The sequence below is a fragment of the Onychomys torridus genome, chromosome 5 (genome assembly GCF_903995425.1).
Source record: "Onychomys torridus chromosome 5, mOncTor1.1, whole genome shotgun sequence".
NCBI classification, from domain to species: Eukaryota; Metazoa; Chordata; class Mammalia; order Rodentia; family Cricetidae; genus Onychomys; species Onychomys torridus.
This window is the reverse complement of record NC_050447.1, coordinates 131051742-131071113: the sequence shown is the minus strand read 5'-3', so window position 1 is coordinate 131071113 and position 19372 is coordinate 131051742. Positions and strand designations below refer to the sequence as shown.

The 19372-nt window shown below is 47.1% G+C and overlaps 1 protein-coding gene across 1 annotated transcript in view; it reads left to right on the top strand.

Annotated features, from left to right (window-relative positions):
* Klhl3 (kelch like family member 3) overlaps window positions 1-19372 on the top strand; it is an 82060-nt gene that overhangs the window by 48244 nt on the left and 14444 nt on the right. The window contains exons 4-8 of the mRNA XM_036189219.1: window positions 2002-2118; window positions 4789-4938; window positions 16576-16693; window positions 17203-17400; window positions 18054-18155. Of these exons, the coding sequence (XP_036045112.1) occupies window positions 2002-2118; window positions 4789-4938; window positions 16576-16693; window positions 17203-17400; window positions 18054-18155 (685 nt within the window). The remainder of the gene's footprint in view (window positions 1-2001; window positions 2119-4788; window positions 4939-16575; window positions 16694-17202; window positions 17401-18053; window positions 18156-19372) is intronic.

The window sequence follows — 19372 nt, the reverse complement described above, 5'->3', positions numbered from 1 at the left end:
CGGCTGGTGGCTCACAACCATCTGTAACTCCAGTCCCAGGGGAGATGATGCTCTTCTCTGGTCTCTGTGGTTTAATGACTGGGTGTGGTAGTGCACACCTTTTATCCCAGCACTGGGGAGACAGAGGTGGAAGGGTCTCTGTAGTTCAAGTCCAGCCTGGTCTACTCAGGACAACCAGGACTACATAGAGAGACTCTGTCTCAAAAGCAAGAAAACAAACAAACAAACAAAAACTAAAAAAAAAAAAAAAATACAGGGTCGTCTTGTTACTGGTAGTAAATTTAGTAAACTTGATCCCTGTCTAAGGTTGTATCTGTCAGAGAGAGTGCTGCATGCTTGGTAAGGAATGTCACCTGTGGCATGACGCTGAGAATGGAATTCTTGTTCCTAGACAGCTTTTGATGTTAGCATCCACTGAGTCAGTGACTTTGGTAGTGCTTGCAAAAAGTTTTCTTAATTCTGTCATTCTCCTACACTCAAACTAGCCAGTGGTTTTCTTACAGAAGAGCCCGTCTTGTACTTCCTAAAGTATCCATAAGCTGGATAGATTTTTATTTGCTGTTTTATGATCAATTATTGTATTTTGAAAGTAAGATTGTTTAATATTGAAATAGGGTTTGTAAAACAGTGAAATATACATGTTAAGTGTACAATCTGGTTAATTTTAAAGAGGGCATTGAATCGTTGGAACTAGAGTATGGATGGCTGTGAGCTGCCATATGAGTGCTAAAAATTGAGCCTGGGTCTTTTGCGAGAACAAGCGCTCTTAATTGCTGAGCCATCTCTCCAGCCATGTTTTATTCTCTTTAACAGCAAAACTCACCTTTTCATCAATGAACTTCAGGTTCTTCTTTTTAAAAATCCCACTACAACAGTATTACAGCTGACACCTTGGATACATGTTCTTGCCCATTTAAGTGGGCCTTTTAGCAAGCTTTCCCTCTAGAAGGGGTATTGTTTTTTCACCAAAGGCTTGGTGCATATTTCCATTTTTATTGGCTTTGCCACATCCCCTTCCTCCCCCAAAGCTATATTTATTTATTTTAAGATTACTGGTTGGTTCAATCTCATCAGGTTTGGATTTTGCCAGTTTGTGTGTGCATGATGGCGTGGCGTTTGAATTTGGACTTAACCCCCATGCAAAGGAAACCATAGCTTCTCTTTTCTATCCTAAGTTTCTCAGCTTTGATTTGCATAGAAGTGAAATCTCCTTGACAGTGGATAGAGCATCTCCAAGGAGGACGTTTGTTCTCTGGCATTCTATGTTCCTTTCATCATCACAGCCAGCTTTAGGCAGAGGGCAGTCTTATTGCCATCAGTATATACTACCTGGGAAATAAATTAGGGAGGAAACCATTTACTCAAGACTTCCGGTCCTTCTGGGCACTCTTTACATATCTAGTTTACAGTTACCACTCTGTGTCTGTATTCTTAAATGACTATCAGAACTTATTTTAGTATGAGCCATGATGACTGCACATCTAGTGTGGTGATATACTGTGTACCCTAATAAAATTTATCTGAAGATCAGAGGACAGAACAAGTCACTAGATTAAACAGACGCCAGGCAGTGGAGGCACACACCTTTAATCCCTGTGCTAGGGAGTCACACGCCTTTAATCCCAGCACTAAGAAGGAAGTGATGGCTGGGCAGAGAAAGGTATATAAGGCATGAAGAGACAGGAACTGAAGCCTTTTCAGGCTGGAGTCGTAGAGGTAAGAGGTGGCGATGGCTTGTTCCTTTGTCTCTCTGATCTTCAGACAAATTTTATTTATTTATTATTATTATTAGGGTACACAGTACCACACTCTGGGATAGCAGGTTACCATTCTAGGTGTGTGTTCTCTAATGGGTCAGCTAGCAGTCATGGCCTTTCTCTACTTTTGTTTAGTTCTATACATCAAGCCTTAGTTGAAATACCTGTGCGGATGACTGGCCACTTTTTCTCCCAGGTTTCTGAATTGAGGCAGCTGGTTGCAAGCATTCTTTTTTCTTCCTAGGTGTTTGAAGCTGTGATTTCGTGGATCAATTATGAGAAGGAGACTCGCTTAGACCACATGGCAAAGCTGATGGAACATGTCCGGCTCCCTCTCTTACCTAGGGATTACCTGGTCCAGGTCAGTGCTGTGTGTTCAGGGTTGCTGGAGGAGAGCAGAGGCGACCCTGGCTGTGTGGCATGTCTGCGCACAGGCATTTCACGAGTCTCTGTGTGGATGGAGGGCATCACCCCTGGATTGAGTGTGAAGAACTATTGTAAGGACTAAGGAACTGTGAGGGTCCAGGCAGGCGGTCAGCACAGAGCCTGTAACTTGCTTCGTATGAGCTGGTTTTCTCTTGGATGAACAGAGAAAAGAAGCATCATTTCATAATGCCCCTGTGTTCCCCCTCTGCTGTGCTCTGAGGTAACCTGAGGTCCAGGTCAGGACTGTGAAAATTGGCTCTTCATAGATGCATAGAGTTCTACTTACTTCAAGAGAAGAAGAAAAATGAAGAATTCTGGGGTGCACTCATGTTTTTCATTTAGTTCATACAATGACTCTCTGAGGCAGTGATTACAGATTGCTTTTCCCTCCTTCCTTTCAATTTTGACCCTGAAGCTTGCAGGCTGGGATTGATCTGTCTGGGGTTCCTGGCTGGCATAAGGGAGTCATGATTGAGATCCACATCCACACAACTCTGAAGCACACACTCTGTGAGCATCCTTTGATAGCGTCTGTCTTGTTTACACACAGGATGCTAACTTTGTACAGTAAATGGTGTTAGACTCTCTTGCAAACCTTCCAAATGTGTGACTTTAACAATGCTAAGGCCAGTCCTCAGTGGTTCCTGAGGACTGTTCATATGCAAGGGTGAGAGAGAAGGCTGAGCAGGCCAGCAGTGCCTCTCTGCCCTCGTCACTCCCAGCCACACCTCACAGCTAGACCCTCAATTCCCTCATTTGGTCAAAATGACACCAGCCTTGATAGGACACTGTGGGGACAAAAAGAGATGATCCACATGAGACCCGTGACAGCATTCTGTGAATGCTAGCTGATCATTTACGTCTGGGGCCACAGGTGCTGTTTATTCCATGAGCACTCGCAAAGTCCCGTGTACATGTCCCTGTTGCGCAAGCCTGAGGGGTCAGTGAAAGGCTCTCTCCATGTCCTCTGTGTGACACCTTTGCAGGTACTTAGAAGTATGCTGGAAGTCCCTGGAGTACTGCCACCTGGTGGCCACATGCTACCCCGAACTCGCCTGAGTTACCAATGTTACTGTCACTCCCACTTTGCCCCCTGGAAACTGCCTGGTGGAGTGGCCTCTGGCACAGACTCAGTTTCACAGTGAGGGTGGGTGCCCAAGGGACTGGGTTCCACAGAGAGCTAAGGAAGCTTCCGAGGCTCCACATCAGAAACTTACCAAAGACATGGCCTTATTCCAGTTATCACAGGAAGGCTGGGTTTAATATGGAAAGAGGTAATGGCCTGAGAAAGGTTATGTGAACCCTCCTTTAAAAAGTACTTTTATCAGGCCTCATGAAGTGAACTCCTCTAGGAAAGGATGCTTCGTTAACATTAGTTAACCTTGAAACTTAAAGTAGTTTAACCTGGTGGTGGTGCAGGAGGAGGTGGGAAAACTGTGGTCAGCCCGGAACTCTAGTGTGCGGCCTTCCGGCTTCACGGTTGCAAATGGTTACCAGCTTCTACCAGCCATTTTAAACTAGCATTCAAGTGTCTACCATGCTATCCTATTATAAAACATATAGCATAAACTTTGCAACTTTGACCATTCTTATTAAAAATCTTGTTTTATGTGTATGAATGCTTTGCCTGCATGTGTGTCTGTGTACTGTGTGTGTCTGGTGCTCATGGAGATCAGAAGAGGTCTCTGGATTCCCTGGAGTTACAGACAGCTGTAAGCCACCTTGTGGGTCCTGGGAATGGAACCCAGATCCTCCTGGAGAGAAGCCAGTGGTTGAATCACTGAGCCACCTCTTCAGCCCCCCAATGAGCCCCCCCCATTCTAATCATTCTTAAGTGTACGGCTCCATGGTATTGGTTCTCTCTGTACACTATCACCAGATGTGTCTAAAGCCTACTTATCACCCTGCACTGCAGCTGAACATGAATGCCAGCTCCCCAGGGAGGGGGCTTCGACCTCAAGCCAAAGCAGCTCTTTGGCCCTCACCCCACTTTTTCTTTAATCCTAAACCTTTATGGTTTGTCCCAATCTAGTCCCATCACCTACTGGGAAGGTGAAAGAAACCCAGATTATGCCTGGGAAAAAGGCCTCCAGAGGCAAAGTCTCCAGAGGCGAAGGCCTTGTTTCTTCAATCCATCTTTCCTGCCAGCTCCAAAGCTGCCAGAAGATGATGGCCCTGGCCATATGTTCATTCTCACAGCTGATGGGGCCAGGAGAGGCTTGGCCATGCCATCTCTGTCCATGACTTGCTTGAGGGCTGAGTGAATCCAGTTTCTCCACTTGAGCTGCTCAGGTTAGGAGCCTTGTAGTGTTCATCAGTGTCTTCCTTGGGGCTAGCACCTCGAAAACAAACAATTGATTCTGTACCTGTGATGTGCCCATTTTATAGGTGAGGAGATTGAGGATCAGGGAATCCATGTGGTGGAACAGGGAGTAGAGGTGGGACTCTGTGCGCTAGTTTGTAGCTCTGTGGGCCTTTCTTGGAGTCTGGGATGGTGTGCTATAGAGAAGCATGGGTGAGAGATGGGAATGACCTAGCCTGGGGAGAGGCTAGGGAAGGAAGGTCAAGCTATGCTGGAGGATCACTTGATGAGTGTTGTCCCCAGACAGTTGAAGAGGAGGCTTTAATAAAGAACAACAATACCTGTAAGGACTTCCTCATCGAAGCCATGAAGTACCACCTGCTGCCCCTTGACCAGAGGCTCCTGATCAAGAACCCCAGGACCAAGCCTCGGACTCCAGTCAGCCTGCCCAAGGTAAGCCCCAGCCTAGCCTCTGCCGAGAGGACCGTCCAGGGATTGAGGCCTTCCGCTTCCTCTTCAGTTCTTTCTGGCTCAGGGTTGCATTTATGGTCCAAGAGATGGAGTCTGTTTGTTTGTTTTGTTTTTGCTTTTTATTTTTATTTTTATTTTTTTATTTTTTGAGACAGGGTTTCTCTGTGTTACAGCCCTGCCTGTCCTGGAACTCACTCTGAAGACCAGGCTGGCCTCAAACTCACAGAGATCTGCCTGCCTCTGCTTCTCAAGTGCTGGGATTGAAGGCATGTGCCACCACTGCCTGAGATGGAGTCTGTTGGCTCCTCTCTCTGCTAGGAACTTGCTTTGTTTAGAGTTCCAAGGTGCTCACAGCGCCATCAGGGAGTTTTGAGCATAAGGTAGATGTCCCTCCTTCCTCTTCTCATCCCACATCACGATGTGTGCACTGTTCCAAGAGAAGAGGAGGCATGGGCGTGCTGCACTGTGGGAGTCAGGACATGCCCAGTCTGGTGCCTTTCCTCACTCCGGGAAGGGATGTGGAGGGCAGCTAGGACTGACAGAGCAGATGTCAGGAGTCTGACAGGCAGTGGAGCAGGGCAGGAAGTTGGGGACTGAGAAGCTGTGGAGGAGGGGTCTGTGGAAAGGAAAGGAAGGTGCTAGGGGATCCTGAGGTTCAGAATAGTCAGTGGGGTGCTGAGTGCTTGGTGCTCTCTCTCTGTCTGGTCTTCATGTCTCTCATCTGTGGGACAAGGGATGTGGCACTGGTGGTCCCTAGAGTCCTCAAGCTTGGCAGGAATCTTTCCACTGTCTTAACATATTCATGCGGGTGGGGTGGGTGGGTGGGTGAGTGGGGGTTGGGGGATGGTCTCAGTCAGCCCAGCAGGGAAAGGAGGCAGGAATGAGTCACATTAGCCATTGACTACACAGCAGGGTGTTACCAAGAAAGTGTTTAGACTCCTACCTTGTCATGGTCCTCCTCCTCCTCTTCTCAGCTAACTAATACCTTCCTTCTTGCCTGCTGCTTCCAAGAAGTTTTCACAGAGCCAGAGAAACAGGTCATTGTCCAACACTAACAACTTGGCTACTCTGAGATTGGCACCCCCGTCCCCTGCATCCTACCCCAACCCTCATCCCTCTGGATCATTCAGGATATGGTAGAGGCAGTGTCTGTAGATGCAGGACATGGTAGATATCTGTGTGTCACAACTGTTTCAACTGGTCCACAGCAGCCTGGTCTTTATGAAGTTCTTGTCTTGGTTGAGGTTACCTTTGCTGTGATGAAATATCATGACCAACTACAACATGGGGAGGAAAGGGTTCATCTGGCTTACCCTTCCACATCCCTGTTCATCACTGAAGGAAGTCAGGACAGGAACTCAAACAAGGCAGGAACCTGGAGGCAGGAGCTAATACAGAGGCCATGGAGGGGTGCTGCTTATTGGCTTGTTCTTCATGGCTTGCTCAGCCTGCTTTTTTATAGAACCCAGACCACCAGCTCAGGAATGACATCACTCACAATGGGCTGGGCCCTCTCCCATCAATCACTAATTCAGAAAACATCCTACAGGCTTGCCCACAGCCCAGTCTTATGGAGGCGTTTTCTCAGTTGAGGTCCCCTCCTCTCAGGTGACTCCAGCTGTGTCAAAGTGACATAAACTGCCAGCACAGGTGTGTTTTACATAAACGTCTCCACAACCCTGCACATTGGTCCTTGCAGAACCTGAGTTCTACACAGGAAACTGAGGCTCACAGAAGTTTGATGTCTTGTCCAAGTGTCAGCACAGCCAGTGTGGTGGCCCACTGTCGGGCCACCCTCCCCAGATCCACTCTCTGAATCACACCTAATCCTGTGCAAACCTGGGCATGTACTTGCTGCCCCCCTCCCCCCTACACTTAGGAGGCACACGGACAGGGTTAGAGACTTGGCCTTTCTGGCCGTCTGCCTCACTGTCTCTCAATGTCTTGTGTTTTGTTGAAACTGAAACTTATCTTTTATTTTATTACATGTAATTATTCTCTCTCCCTCTCCTTCCTCCCCCACCTCTCTCTGTGTTTGTGTGCGTGCATGCATGTGTGGACAACTTGTGGGAGTCTGTTCTCTCCTTCCACAATGTGGGACCCTGGGATTGAACTCCAGTTGTAAAACTTGGTAGCAAGTACCTTTACCACTGAGCCATCTTGCTGGCCCATCTTGTATTTTTTTTAATGTGTTTTAATTTTATACATCAGCCATGGGTTCTCCTGTCTTCCCCCCTCCTGCCCCCACCCCCACCTTCCCTCATCTCCTCCCCTCCATTCCCATCTCCTCCAGGGCCAAGACTCCCCTGGGGATTCAATTAAACTTGGTGGATTCAGTACAGGCAGGTCCTGTCCCCTTCTTCCAGGCTGAGTGTGTGTCCCTGTGTAAGTCCAAGGTTCCAAACAGCCAGCTCATGCACTAAGGACAGGTCCGGGTCCCACACCCTGGGTGCCTCCCAAACAGTTCAAGCTATTCAATTGTCTCACTTATCCAGAGGGCCTGATCCAACTGGGGGCTCCACGGCCTTTGGTTCATAATTCATGTGCTTTCTTTCGATTGGCTATTTGTCCCTGTGCTTTTTCCAATCTTGGATTCAACCGTTCACGCTCTTGCAGTCCCTCCTCTTTCTCGACCGTTGGACACCTGGAGCTCCACCTGGGGCCTGGCCAAGGATCTCTGCATCCACTTCCATCAGTTATTGGATGAGAGTTCCAAGACGACTGTGAGGGAAAGAAAGCTTAGGGGAGCAGGAGATCCCAGCTGGATCAAGAACAGAAAGGGAGAATGAGGAATAACAGACCATGATAAATGAAGACCACATGAGAACAGGAATAGGCAGAGTGCTCGAGAGGTCCCCAGAAATCCACAATGATATATCCTCTGTAGACTGCTGGCAGTGGTCGAAAGCCTGATCTGACCTAGTCTGGTGATCAGATGACCATCTTGTGTTTTTTAAATGAAGAAATTTATATTTCTTTAATTATAGAAATGTAGTTTTATTGGAGATTAATAATAATACACACAATTTAGGAGTAAAGTAGAAATCACTCGAAATCCCTCCACTGCAGGTTCAGCCAAGTTTTCTTTTCAAAGAGATCTCTGTACCTTTATTCATAAATCACTGAGAATGTACATTTTTATGTATGCGGGATCTTCTGTATGAACTGAAATATGTCTCTCTGCCCCCACTTAACCAAAGGCTACACACTGCTTTTCCTATGGCAAGTATGGGCGAAGTCAGCATATGGGAACGGTAATGGGCACACGGTGCTTTGCTGTACGTCTGAACCATGTGTATGTCACAATGCTCAACTGATAGTCTTTGAAATAATTTGTTTTTATTTGCAAACATATCTGTGCTAAATATTTTTACTAAATGACATATTCTGTTTGTGTCTCTTTAATCTCGAGTGTATTAATCTGTTTCATGTCATGATTTGTATTTCTTTTGGGGGAATTCTCTGTTTATATCATTTGTCCCTGTCTCTACCAGGTTGCTTATTTTTATTGATAGATCTTAAGAGCATTTTCTATATTGAAGGCATTAGGCCTGTGTGTGTTCGTTTTCTTAGTTTGCAGCTCTCTTTTAAGGATGACACTTTTCCCAGCCCATGCTTGTCTTTCTGTTTTCTCGGTAGTATCTTTGGAAGAGCAGAGTTTATAAGAATAAGTTATTTCAGTTGATAAGAAAATTTGTATATGTTTATCATGTACATTATGATTTCAAATATTCTAAAGTATGTACACATTATAGAATGGAAAAACTGAGCAAGCCAGCATGTATTATGACCACATATACTTATTTTTTGTGGTGAGAACATTTACATTTTACCCTTAATGATTTTCAACAATGTAACGTTTTATTAACTGTGGGCACCATGCTGTAGAGCAGAACTCTAGAATTAGCCTTTCTACATGGAATGGAAGCCTGGTACCCTTTAATTAACCCTAACCACCCCCTCTTCCTCTGCCTGTTGTGGCCACTGTAAGTCTGTCTCTGAGTTTGCCTGTTTCGGACTGGGTTATCTTAGTGTTAAGCCCTCTGGCTTCAAACATTTTGCAAATGATAAGATTTCCTTCCTTTTTCAGGCTGAATAGTATTCCACCACATTGTGTCCACTCTCTGTTTGTTCCATCATGAGGCTGTAGCTTAGCCACCATGGACAAGGCCGTAGTCTACATCACAGAGACGGTGTCTTCTTGACAAATTGATTTCATGTTCTTTGGATATGTATGTGGCAGTGAGATTGCTGGATCATGTATCAGAACTATTTTTAACTTTCTGAGGGGCCTCCACACTGTTTTCCAAAGCATGCTTGGGATAGCAGGTGCCTGGAGGTTTCAATTTTTTTCCCGTTGTGATTTATTTTGAGTTTAAGCTGAAAACAAATAACCCTTACCCTAACGTAAACTTTTTTCTCTAAGTTTGAACCTTTACATTTAAATCTGTGGTTCCTTTTCAGAGGATTAAAGGAATGTGTTATATGAAGTAAGGATCACATTTCCATTATTCTATATTTGAATATATGTTTGTAGCATGCCACAGGGTGGAAGGACCCCTCCCTCGAGCCCTCGCCCCTTTAGCTCTACGTAATTGACTGCACACGTCCTGGCCTGTTTACTCTGCGTGTTGCATGATCTGTCTGCCCTGTGCAAGTCACGTTGCCTCGCTCACAGACTGTAAGTCCTGTGGTACACTTGTTCTTGGGCGTGGCTTTTTGCTAATTTCAGAGTCAGCTCATGTTCCCTGGGGTTGGATTCCATCTCTAGGTCAATGGGGGGTATCTGACAGTCTGCCACTCTTCTGTCCCTGTTTATTTGGCTCAGTGACCTCTCTCAGTGATGTTTTCTCTTGTCCACTTACGGCTGTTGCCTGCTTGTTGTCAGATTTATTTATGGTATTTTTGTTTTGACACAATTATAAGTGTTCTTTTTTCTTTTGGAAGTACTGGGAATTGATACTTGGCCTCACACTACAAGCACTCCACCACTGAGTTCCAGGAGAATTAGTGCTAACCATTCATACCACAATATTTTCTTTCTAAAACATGACTTTTGATTGTTTATCACTCGTGTGTGGAAATACAGTTGATGGGGAGGAGGATCTTTTTTTTTTTTTTTTTTTGGTTTTTCAAGACAGGGTTTCTCTGTGTAGCTTTGCGCCTTTCCTGGAGCTCGCTCTGTAGCCCAGGCTGGCCTCAAACTCACAAAGATCTGCCTGCCTCTGCCTCCTGAGTGCTGGGATCAAAGGTATGCGCCACCACCACCCGACTGATGGGGAGGATCTTTAATGGCTGAATTGGTGATGTAAACGTCGGTCTGTAAAGAGCAGGGGTGTTGGTTTCGGGAGCATGTGTGCACCCCAGGTGGAGGCTTTGACAACTGTTTAGGGTTCTTCTCTGCAGTGTGCACTCTGTGCTAAGCTGTATGTTCTGTGGCAGCAGGCGTTACCTGCTGGTGTCCCTGGCACACAGCCCAGATCCTGGCACAGGGTGGCTGATTGTAAGGGTTCCTGTGAATGGTAAATATGGTAAAAGAACAAGTGACGCTATGGGGCTCGGCACTGACTTTCTTCCACCTCTCATTGTTTCCCACTGTTGTCAGCACCGTGTGTTTTCACTTACTATACACTCACTATGCGTGGGTATAAGGATGTGCACCCTGCTTTATAGAATATTTGGTTCAGCCCACAACCATCCAACACTGAGTGAACCAAGCCACCATTCCTGGGAGGCCAGAAGACACTTGGATGAAATAAACAGACCTCAGAGCCCAGCCTGCACTGGGCTGTAAGTGGTCATGTGGAGTCAATTCACTCAATGTCCTTCCACAGTTACCAGCACTGGGGGAACTGTCCATTCTTCAAGAGACTCTCAGGAGTCAGATGTGCGGAACAATGACATGATGTAAGTGCCATCATGGAGGACTGCCCAAGATGCTCTTGCACTGTGGAGTATAATAAGAGAAGCCTTTTGCTGGGCTGATACCCAAGCTGATGCTCAAAGTGAATGCAGACTATGGGGCTCATGTCTGAACACTGGCTCTGATGGCAACTCAGGGTGATGGGTATTTTGTATCTTGCTTCTTCCTGGGTCATTGTCCTTGTCATACAAAGCATCCACGATGACACAGTATATTGCTTACATAGCAGTTGCTAGGCAGCCTCTCAGTGTTTCATGCCGAGCTTCAACACCCGTTATCTTGTTTTGTCTTTATAATGGGTCTAGATGCTGGTAGAGAACACTGAGATTCAGTAGGGTTGAGTGACTCTCCCAGAGTTTTCCCATCCATGGCAGTGCAGGAATGACAGTCCCTACAGTGATAACAGTAGTGGATCTCACTACTGAGCAAAGGTGCCTAGCACTGGGCTAAGTCCTCTGCAGTTACCACTCAGAATTTTCACAATCGTATCATTCCCATTTTTTCTCCTCTCTCTCTCTCTCTCTCTCTCTCTCTCTCTCTCTCTCTCTCTCTCTCTTGGTTTTTCACGACACGGTTTTCTCTGTGTAGCTTTGTGTCCTTCCTGGATCTCGCTCTGTAGCCCAGGCTGGCCTTGAACTCACAAAGATCCGCCTGACTCTGCATCCCAAGTGCTGGGATCAAAGGCACGCACCACCACTGCCCGGCTCTTTCCCATTTTGAAGATAGGGACATTGACTCATAGGATATAATCCATCTACTGTGGATTATGCATTTTCTGTTTCCTTATTCCTTGCTGGCTCAGCACAACAGATTTGACTGTGTTGCAGTTTCTGTGGGCAGGTGTCCCATGCTGGCTCTGGTCTCTCATAAAGCCAAGCTGGAGGTCATGATGACAGCCATCTAAAGGCTAGTCTGGGGAAGACCTCACTCACACAGCCGCTGGCCGACTTTGGTTTCTTGTCTCATGGGCTCAGTGCAAGGTAGCTTGGTTCTCAAATGAGGAACTTTACCACATAAAAGTGAGGAGCATGCTCCAGACAGAGGCTTCGGCCTCGCTGTAACCTCATCGCAGAACCACCATCCATCCCTTTTGCTATTTTCTTTGATAGACATAAGTCACTAAGGTAGCACACACAAAGGGCAGGGAATTTATAGGCAGATCAGAAGATGTCTGCCCTGTCTTTGAAGTACAGCCAGTGGATGGTTGGGCTGAGATTTAAGTTGAGGCTGAGTAGCTGCACACTGCTGTGTGGCATGGCCTCTAAACTCCACAGTCTTTTACCTTCGCACTCTGGGGAAGACGCCTGAATCCTGCCCTCCAGAAAGTCTCTCTGAGATGGCAAGAGTATTTGTGAATGACCAAGGAAGCAGAGGAAGGAGGTCCTTGGGCTCCTTGGAGGAACTCCAAGGACAGACTGTCTTGGGCTGTCAGAATTTCAGCTCAGACAGGCTTTCTGATACATTACACTTGGAAAAATAGAGTGATGGAGAGAGATTTGCACTCTCCTCAGGACTTCTCAGCAGTGACTGCCAGCGAAGTCCTTTCGCTGAAAGGAATAGAATTCTTTGAGCTAGCTGCAGAGGGTGATAAGGGTGTGTTCCTGAGGTGGGGATAGGTGATCATTCTGACACACTCAAGCAGGAACAGCTAATAGCATTGTCTTGGCTCCCATACCTTTGGCACCCAACATGCTCCTTGAGGCTGGGTTGCTAAGGACAACCAGAGGCTGTCTCTCAGTCTCAGAGCCTGCCTACATTGCCCAACTCCACAGATGGCAGCAGAAAAAAATCAGGCTCTCAGAGGGTGCAAAGGAGACCTTTGGAAATATATTGAGCATGATGCTTTTCTGTGATTCCAGCTCAGTGGGCGCCTCTATCCACTCCTGTAGAAATGATACAAAAAGCCATTTGGGATGGATAAGGGCAGTCTGCTCCTGTTTTGGACTGTTCTGCTTTTAGATAAAACTGTTAGAAGCAGAGGCTGCTGGCAGATGGTTAGGGTGACCTCACACCTGGCCCAAGTCCCTTGATTGGCATTGCCTCTCTTCCATCTTATTCCATGCCCCATCAAACACCCTGGGATCCTGAGATCCCTCACCATGACCCCTGAGGTTCATACACTCCCCTCTCTCATTCAAGGCTCATATAGATTTCCTTTTTACATTTTCAATGTTTATTTATTTATTTATTTATTTATTTATTTATTTATTTATTTATTTTTAAGCAAAGTCTTTGAGCACCAGTACTGATGCCCAATGTCTGCCTGTAACACGGCTTAGTGTTCACTAATTCTTGTAACATGTGCATCATATCACTTAAGCCTACAGATACCGTGAGAAAGACCCCGGTTTTCAGATGTGAATGCAGGTGTGAAAACGAGGTCTAGCAAGGCTGAAAGTCTTTCCTGTGGTCAACAGATGACAAGTAACGGACTCAGAGCCAAGATGAATCTGACCCTAATGCCCATTGTCTTTCCAGTCATTTACTCTCTCTTTGGGCTTTGTGCTCTTGCTGTCTGCTTGTTAGACCCCCACTGCTTCTGCATCTTGCCGTCAGCTCTTGCCAGGGCACCTGTTGCTTAGGAGCCTGCATGGACCAGTCTTCTACTCTACTGGACACACTTCCTTCGGATGAATTTTTTGGTGTTAGCCCTGCGGCCCCACGCACCAGGGTAAGAGAGACTCGCTTCCTGCCCTGGCCCGAGGGACCGACTGGCTGGGCCTGCCTTCTGCCCGGCTCACCTGTCATGGAAGAGAGTTTGGACATACTCTACCCTCACTTCATGAAGAAAGTGTGCACAGCCCAGGTAGTTCCTCTGACCTGAGAGGACATTCCCTGTAGCTAGAGTCTTGATCAAACAGGGGCTCTGTTGACCTGTGGCCCCAGTGCATTCTTTCCTGGAAGCAGAACGGTGGATGTGAGAGATGATTGACCGTGTTTTAAAATTCATTATGCTGGTGGTTCACATTCTAAGAAACCAGGCTAAGAAATCTCACTAAAAGAAACGGCCATTTGACTTACCAGTAGTGGTAGTGTTCTCTTTGGGAGGTGCCTGATAACCATCCCTGCCGGGGCAGAGTTCAGCTCACTCATATTCAGTCAACTGGAACTCTTCAGTGAGCAGAACCTCACTCAGCCCTCACCACAGCGACAACTGAGGTCTGGTATCAGGACCCCTGGGTACCCATAAGACTTTCAAGTTCAGTGCAGTTTTTAGGAGGATTATGTGCTGGTCAGCCAGCATTATTGTTAGCCCAGAACCTGCTCTTCAACTCCTTATGATCCCTGCATCCCCATCCTTACCCAGAGTCACCCCAGAGGACAGATTATCCAAAAAGCAGTGATTACTGCTGGGCACAATGGCCTGGCATGTATCTGTAGTTTCATAAGGTTGAGGCAAGAGGATCACTTGAGTCCAAGAGTTTGGGGCTAACTTAAATGACAGTGAGACAGTTAAGGCAAGTTTCAGGGAGGTTTGTGGACACATAGCCTTTATTGATACCCTGGAGGAGGGAGATGGGCATTGTCTGAAGTGTGCCAAGAAGCTGCATTCATTAGCATTAACATCCCAGCCCCCAGCCCCATAGGCCTGCCCATGACTGCCATTTGAACAAGAGGTGGTGGCAAGAAAGGTCCACTCTGCTTTTTCTCTAAAAAGGATTCTGCTGACCCCAAACTGACGGCTCTAAGCTGAGCCTCACAGGAACGGGACATGAAGACTTGGCCTCGAACACTGCAGTGAGGCCTGTGTGTCCTGGTCTGGGAGCACTGCAGTGAGGCCTGTGTGTCCTGGTCTGGGAGCACTGCAGTGAGGCCAGGCCTGTGTGTTTTGGTTTGCTTTGGAAGGGATTAGAGATCAGAAGTGACTCCTGAGCTTTGAAGATATTTTGACCTACATTTGGGTCACAGACACTGTGAACCAATTCCAAAGAGCAGTGACCAGTGACATGGGCACTAGGGAGTCTGGTGTCATGCTTGATACTGTGGAATGGTTGTAGATTGGGGTTTTCCTTCTTCCTTATTTTAAAATCCTGGTGTGATCGGACACCTGATGGCCTGGGAATTGAACCCGGGTCCTCTGGAACATCAGTTAGTGCTCTTAACCACTGAGCCATCTTTCTCCTTGGGCTTTTTCTTTTCCTGAGGGTTATACTCCTGCCAGTTCACATGGTCGTATAGATGACCCCTCCTCCCTTCAGTAACAGATTGTGAGGAAGCAGAAAGCAGTGTAACAGTTCAGTGTGGCAGGAATTGTCATGCTTCTCAATATCTGACTTCTGGAGCAGAGCCTTGGCATGTCCTGGCCCATGTGAAAAACAGATTCTCAGACAAACCATGGAGCTGCCGAACTGGAAAGGGTTTGTGTGAGGACTGTTAGGTGGATAAAACAGGCTTCAGGTTGTGCTCAGCCCCTGCCTTATGTTGGCTAGCTGAGACTTTCCCACATCCCCGCCTCTTAAGAAGGGTGTTGAAATGTCAGAAAGGGGTAATATTATCAAGATGGGGACAGCAAGTTTGCCTGAGTTTATCAAACTATGCAGGCTATTGTTATCTTTGGCATTTTGATTTTTATTTATTGATAGCATGTATAATATTTTGAGAGTGTGGATGCCATAAGTCAGTACAGTTCATTAACATAGCCAGACCATGGCTTTCCTTTGACTTAACCACACCCTGCAGCAAGAAATACATATGAATTACTATTCAAAATAGACATCTAAATGGTATAACCAGAACAAATATTTCATAAACGAATTCCTTGACTGTGTATTTTCTGTGATGTTCAATTTGATATGTTCTTGTCACAACGGAATTGATTTTCATGACTCCCTAATGAAATGCAGTGTGCAGTGGGCAGTGTTGACATGGACCACAGTTTCGGTCTAGAACAGGAAGAGAAGCCATGGCAGCCTGACCTCTGTGTCACGTGGGCTTGGGCCCCCCTGTCTGTTCTGCCTCCCTCTGCAGAGTGACCTCTGGCTGTTTACATGTGTTCTCCGAATTTGACATTCCTCATCTGTCAATCACACTGACAAGCGAATGACAGCACACCTGGCATGCTGGCTGTGGTAGCCATGGCCTTACTTGTAGGAGGAAAAGCACTTTCAGGGTACCATCAGTCAAGTAACTCATTAAACACCACAAAGCAGTGTTTAAAAATGATTGTGAGGGCTGGGGATTTAGCTCAGTGGTAGAGCGCCTGCCTAGCAAGCGCAAGGCCCTGGGTTCGATCCTCAGCTCCACAAAACAAAAACAAAAACAAAAACAAAAACAAAAAACAAACATGATTATTTTTTCTTTATTGCAAGTAATAGGTACCCTCAGCAGTCTAGGTACTTAGAAATACTTATGAGTAATAATATTATCCTAAAAATTTATCCAGAATCCATGCTTCCCACCCCAAATACATTTGTTTGTCTCAATGTAACTATCTCCCTCTCCCCTCCCCTGTACAGAGATTGTAGAGAATACTTTCCTTAACTCAGTATCACCCTGAGAGGGGTGTTTGGAAAGTGTGGATTTCTATGGTGCTTGGCTGGCTTTTCTTGAATATATACCCCCTCAGTGACTAGGGTGGCATCTTCCTGTGTGTAACTCTGCAAACTGGCAAGCAGCGTGTGGAAGGGCCACGGATTGGCCATCCACTCCCATGCATGTTGGGCAGACGTAGTTAATGTGCATTTGTCTTTCTGGAGGTCATGATTGTGGTTGGTGGCCAGGCACCTAAGGCGATCCGCAGTGTGGAGTGCTATGATTTTGAGGAGGGCCGCTGGGACCAGATAGCAGAGCTTCCCTCCAGGAGATGCAGAGCAGGTAAGCAGCCCCCCACCCCTTCACCTGGGTTCCAAGCAGCCTTGAGGCGGCAGAGGGTCTCTGCCTGGTGCTGCCCTGAAGCCCTGCTTCTTCTCCAGACTTCCTTCTCCACCCACCTGCACAGAGGGCTGCTTACTCTGAGGTCAGTTTCTCTGTGCTTATGCACTTAAGCCAACTTGAGAAGTTATTCAAATCAGGTGAAGTTAGAGAAACAAACAGGGGGTTAGGGATTTAGCTCAGTAGTAGAGCACTTGCCTAACAAGCGTAAGGCCCTGGGTTCGGTCCTCAGCTCTGGAAAAAACAAACAAAAACAAACAAACAAACAAACAAACAAACAAGAAAACAGGAGAAGTCAGAGTCCCATAGTTGTTCACAGGTATCTAAAGCTGGGGGTGGCTTTCCCACCCCCAGTGAGTCAGGCACATGCCCACCTTGCTTCCTTGATGTCACATATCGACTTGGGCAGGCAGCTCCCTTCCCAACTCATGCTTTGTTTTCCTCTGTCTCAGGTGTGGTGTTCATGGCTGGCCACGTATATGCCGTGGGTGGGTTTAACGGCTCTCTGCGGGTGCGGACAGTGGATGTGTATGATGGCGTGAAGGACCAGTGGACATCCATTGCCAGCATGCAGGAGCGCCGGAGCACGCTGGGTGCAGCAGTGCTCAATGACCTCCTCTATGCAGTGGGAGGCTTTGATGGCAGTACTGGTAGGTCCAGGGTGTGTTGCTGTCCCCTCTTCTCTGGGCAATTTTGCTTTACTCAGTCAGTTCTTGGGCTAGCCCCTGTGCACTTGTAGAAGTACTCTGGGAATGACCCCATCGGAATTAGTGAGCTCTCCTGCACTGCCAGGAAATACTGATGTAATCCTCACACACAGAAAAGATATCTTAAGATGTACAGTTGTGCAGGTTCAAGTCCACAGGCCTGTGTGGATCTGTGGTGAGGTTGTTTATCATGGCACAGTGTAGCTACGTGAAACTGCTCACTTCATTAGCCAGGAAGAAACAGGAAGAGGAGAGACTGTGATCTTAAGTCACCTAAAGGGTCACCACCAGTGGTGGGACCCTCTTCCAAAAGTCCCACCACTTCCCAGTACCACTATCCAAGAACAAGCCTTTAGTATAAATGTGGACCTCTAGGGCATTCCAAATCCAAACTCTTAAGTGTTGTCCACCATAATCACTCAGCTTTGGGGCAGAAACAGGCCTTCTTATGTGCCATGGCCACATGCTAGGCAGAGGTGTACCTAGCTGGACGTCGACTCTGTAGTCCTGGCTTGGCCTCTTCCTGGTCTCACTGTTCTTCACACAGCAGGGGGAAGCCCATGACTGGAGGAATCTCATGATTCTCTTCTCCCTAGGCCTGGCCTCAGTAGAAGCCTACAGCTACAAGACCAATGAGTGGTTCTTCGTGGCTCCAATGAACACACGGCGGAGCAGCGTGGGAGTGGGTGTTGTGGAGGGTAAGGAGGCAGCAGAGGGTGGTGGCTAATCCTGTCCTAATCTGTGGGTCTTGTCCTGAGTCCGGCATTGTGCTTGATCCTCCCTCCATTATAGCTCCATTCTTCAGGTCGCTGGGCTGAGTTCAGTTCCACAGTCTTTAGTTAATAGACTGGGGGCTGGGGTAGGGGCTGGGGATGGGCTTGGGACTCTAAGGGCAAGCTCCTGGGCCAAGGCTAAGGAGGGCTTCAGCAGGTTAGGAGAGAGGAGACCTGGGGGAGAGTGATGCCTGTTCCTTGGCTACCTGTCAATATCTCTGCTAACAGTGGAGGGGGGGTGGATGGGAGGAAGTAGGGAGCCCAGAGTCAACGTATAAACTCAGGTGCACTGTAGTAAAGCGTATGAGTTAATTGTACTTGTTAATTCTCTCCTCACCTTCCCATGTTGCATGCTAACAGGGCAATGGGAAAGACAGGCTCCTTTTTCCAGGCCTAACAAGTGTGTGGTCTTAGGGCAGTCTTGGTGTGGGGTGTGGCTGAGGCAGGAGGCAGTGCTGAGACTGGAGGCCTGGCCAGACAAGACTTGGAAGTTTGTAAAAGCAACTTTCTCTTACTTATTCTCCCAAGCCTTCTGGAAGGGCACAGGCAGGTCTCAGATTGTTCTTTCTTTCAGTTGGAGAAACTGAGTCCTGGAGAGGGCAAATGAAGTACGTGTATTACAGTAGTAAATAGCAGAGCAGTCCTCAGCCCAGGCCTTCTGACTCCTAACCTTGATTAGGAGACCATTCTCAAATGCTGATAGGCAGGAGTTTGTGAGCTCAGGACCAATGTGGAGAGGATGAGTTAAATTAAAATGTTAGAGATGATGAGCCAATGAAGATGTATTAGTCTGCACTGATGTCTGCTCATCCAGATGTATGTATGGATGCTTCATGTGCACCCATGAGAGCATACTCATGTATACTCACACTCACATATACATGCACACACATACACAGGTACACATGTGGCCATGGAGGAGTGCTTCTTATTGGCTTGCTCTCCATGGCATGCTCAGCTTGCTTTCTTATATACAACCCAGGACCACCTTCCTAGGGATGGCACTACCCACAGTGGGCTGGGCCCTTATGTCTCCATTTGCAATCGAGATGATCCACAGACATGCCTACAGGCCAGCCTGATGGAGGCAATCCTTCAGCTGAGGGTTCCTGTCCCCAGGTGGCTCTACTCTGTGTCAAGTT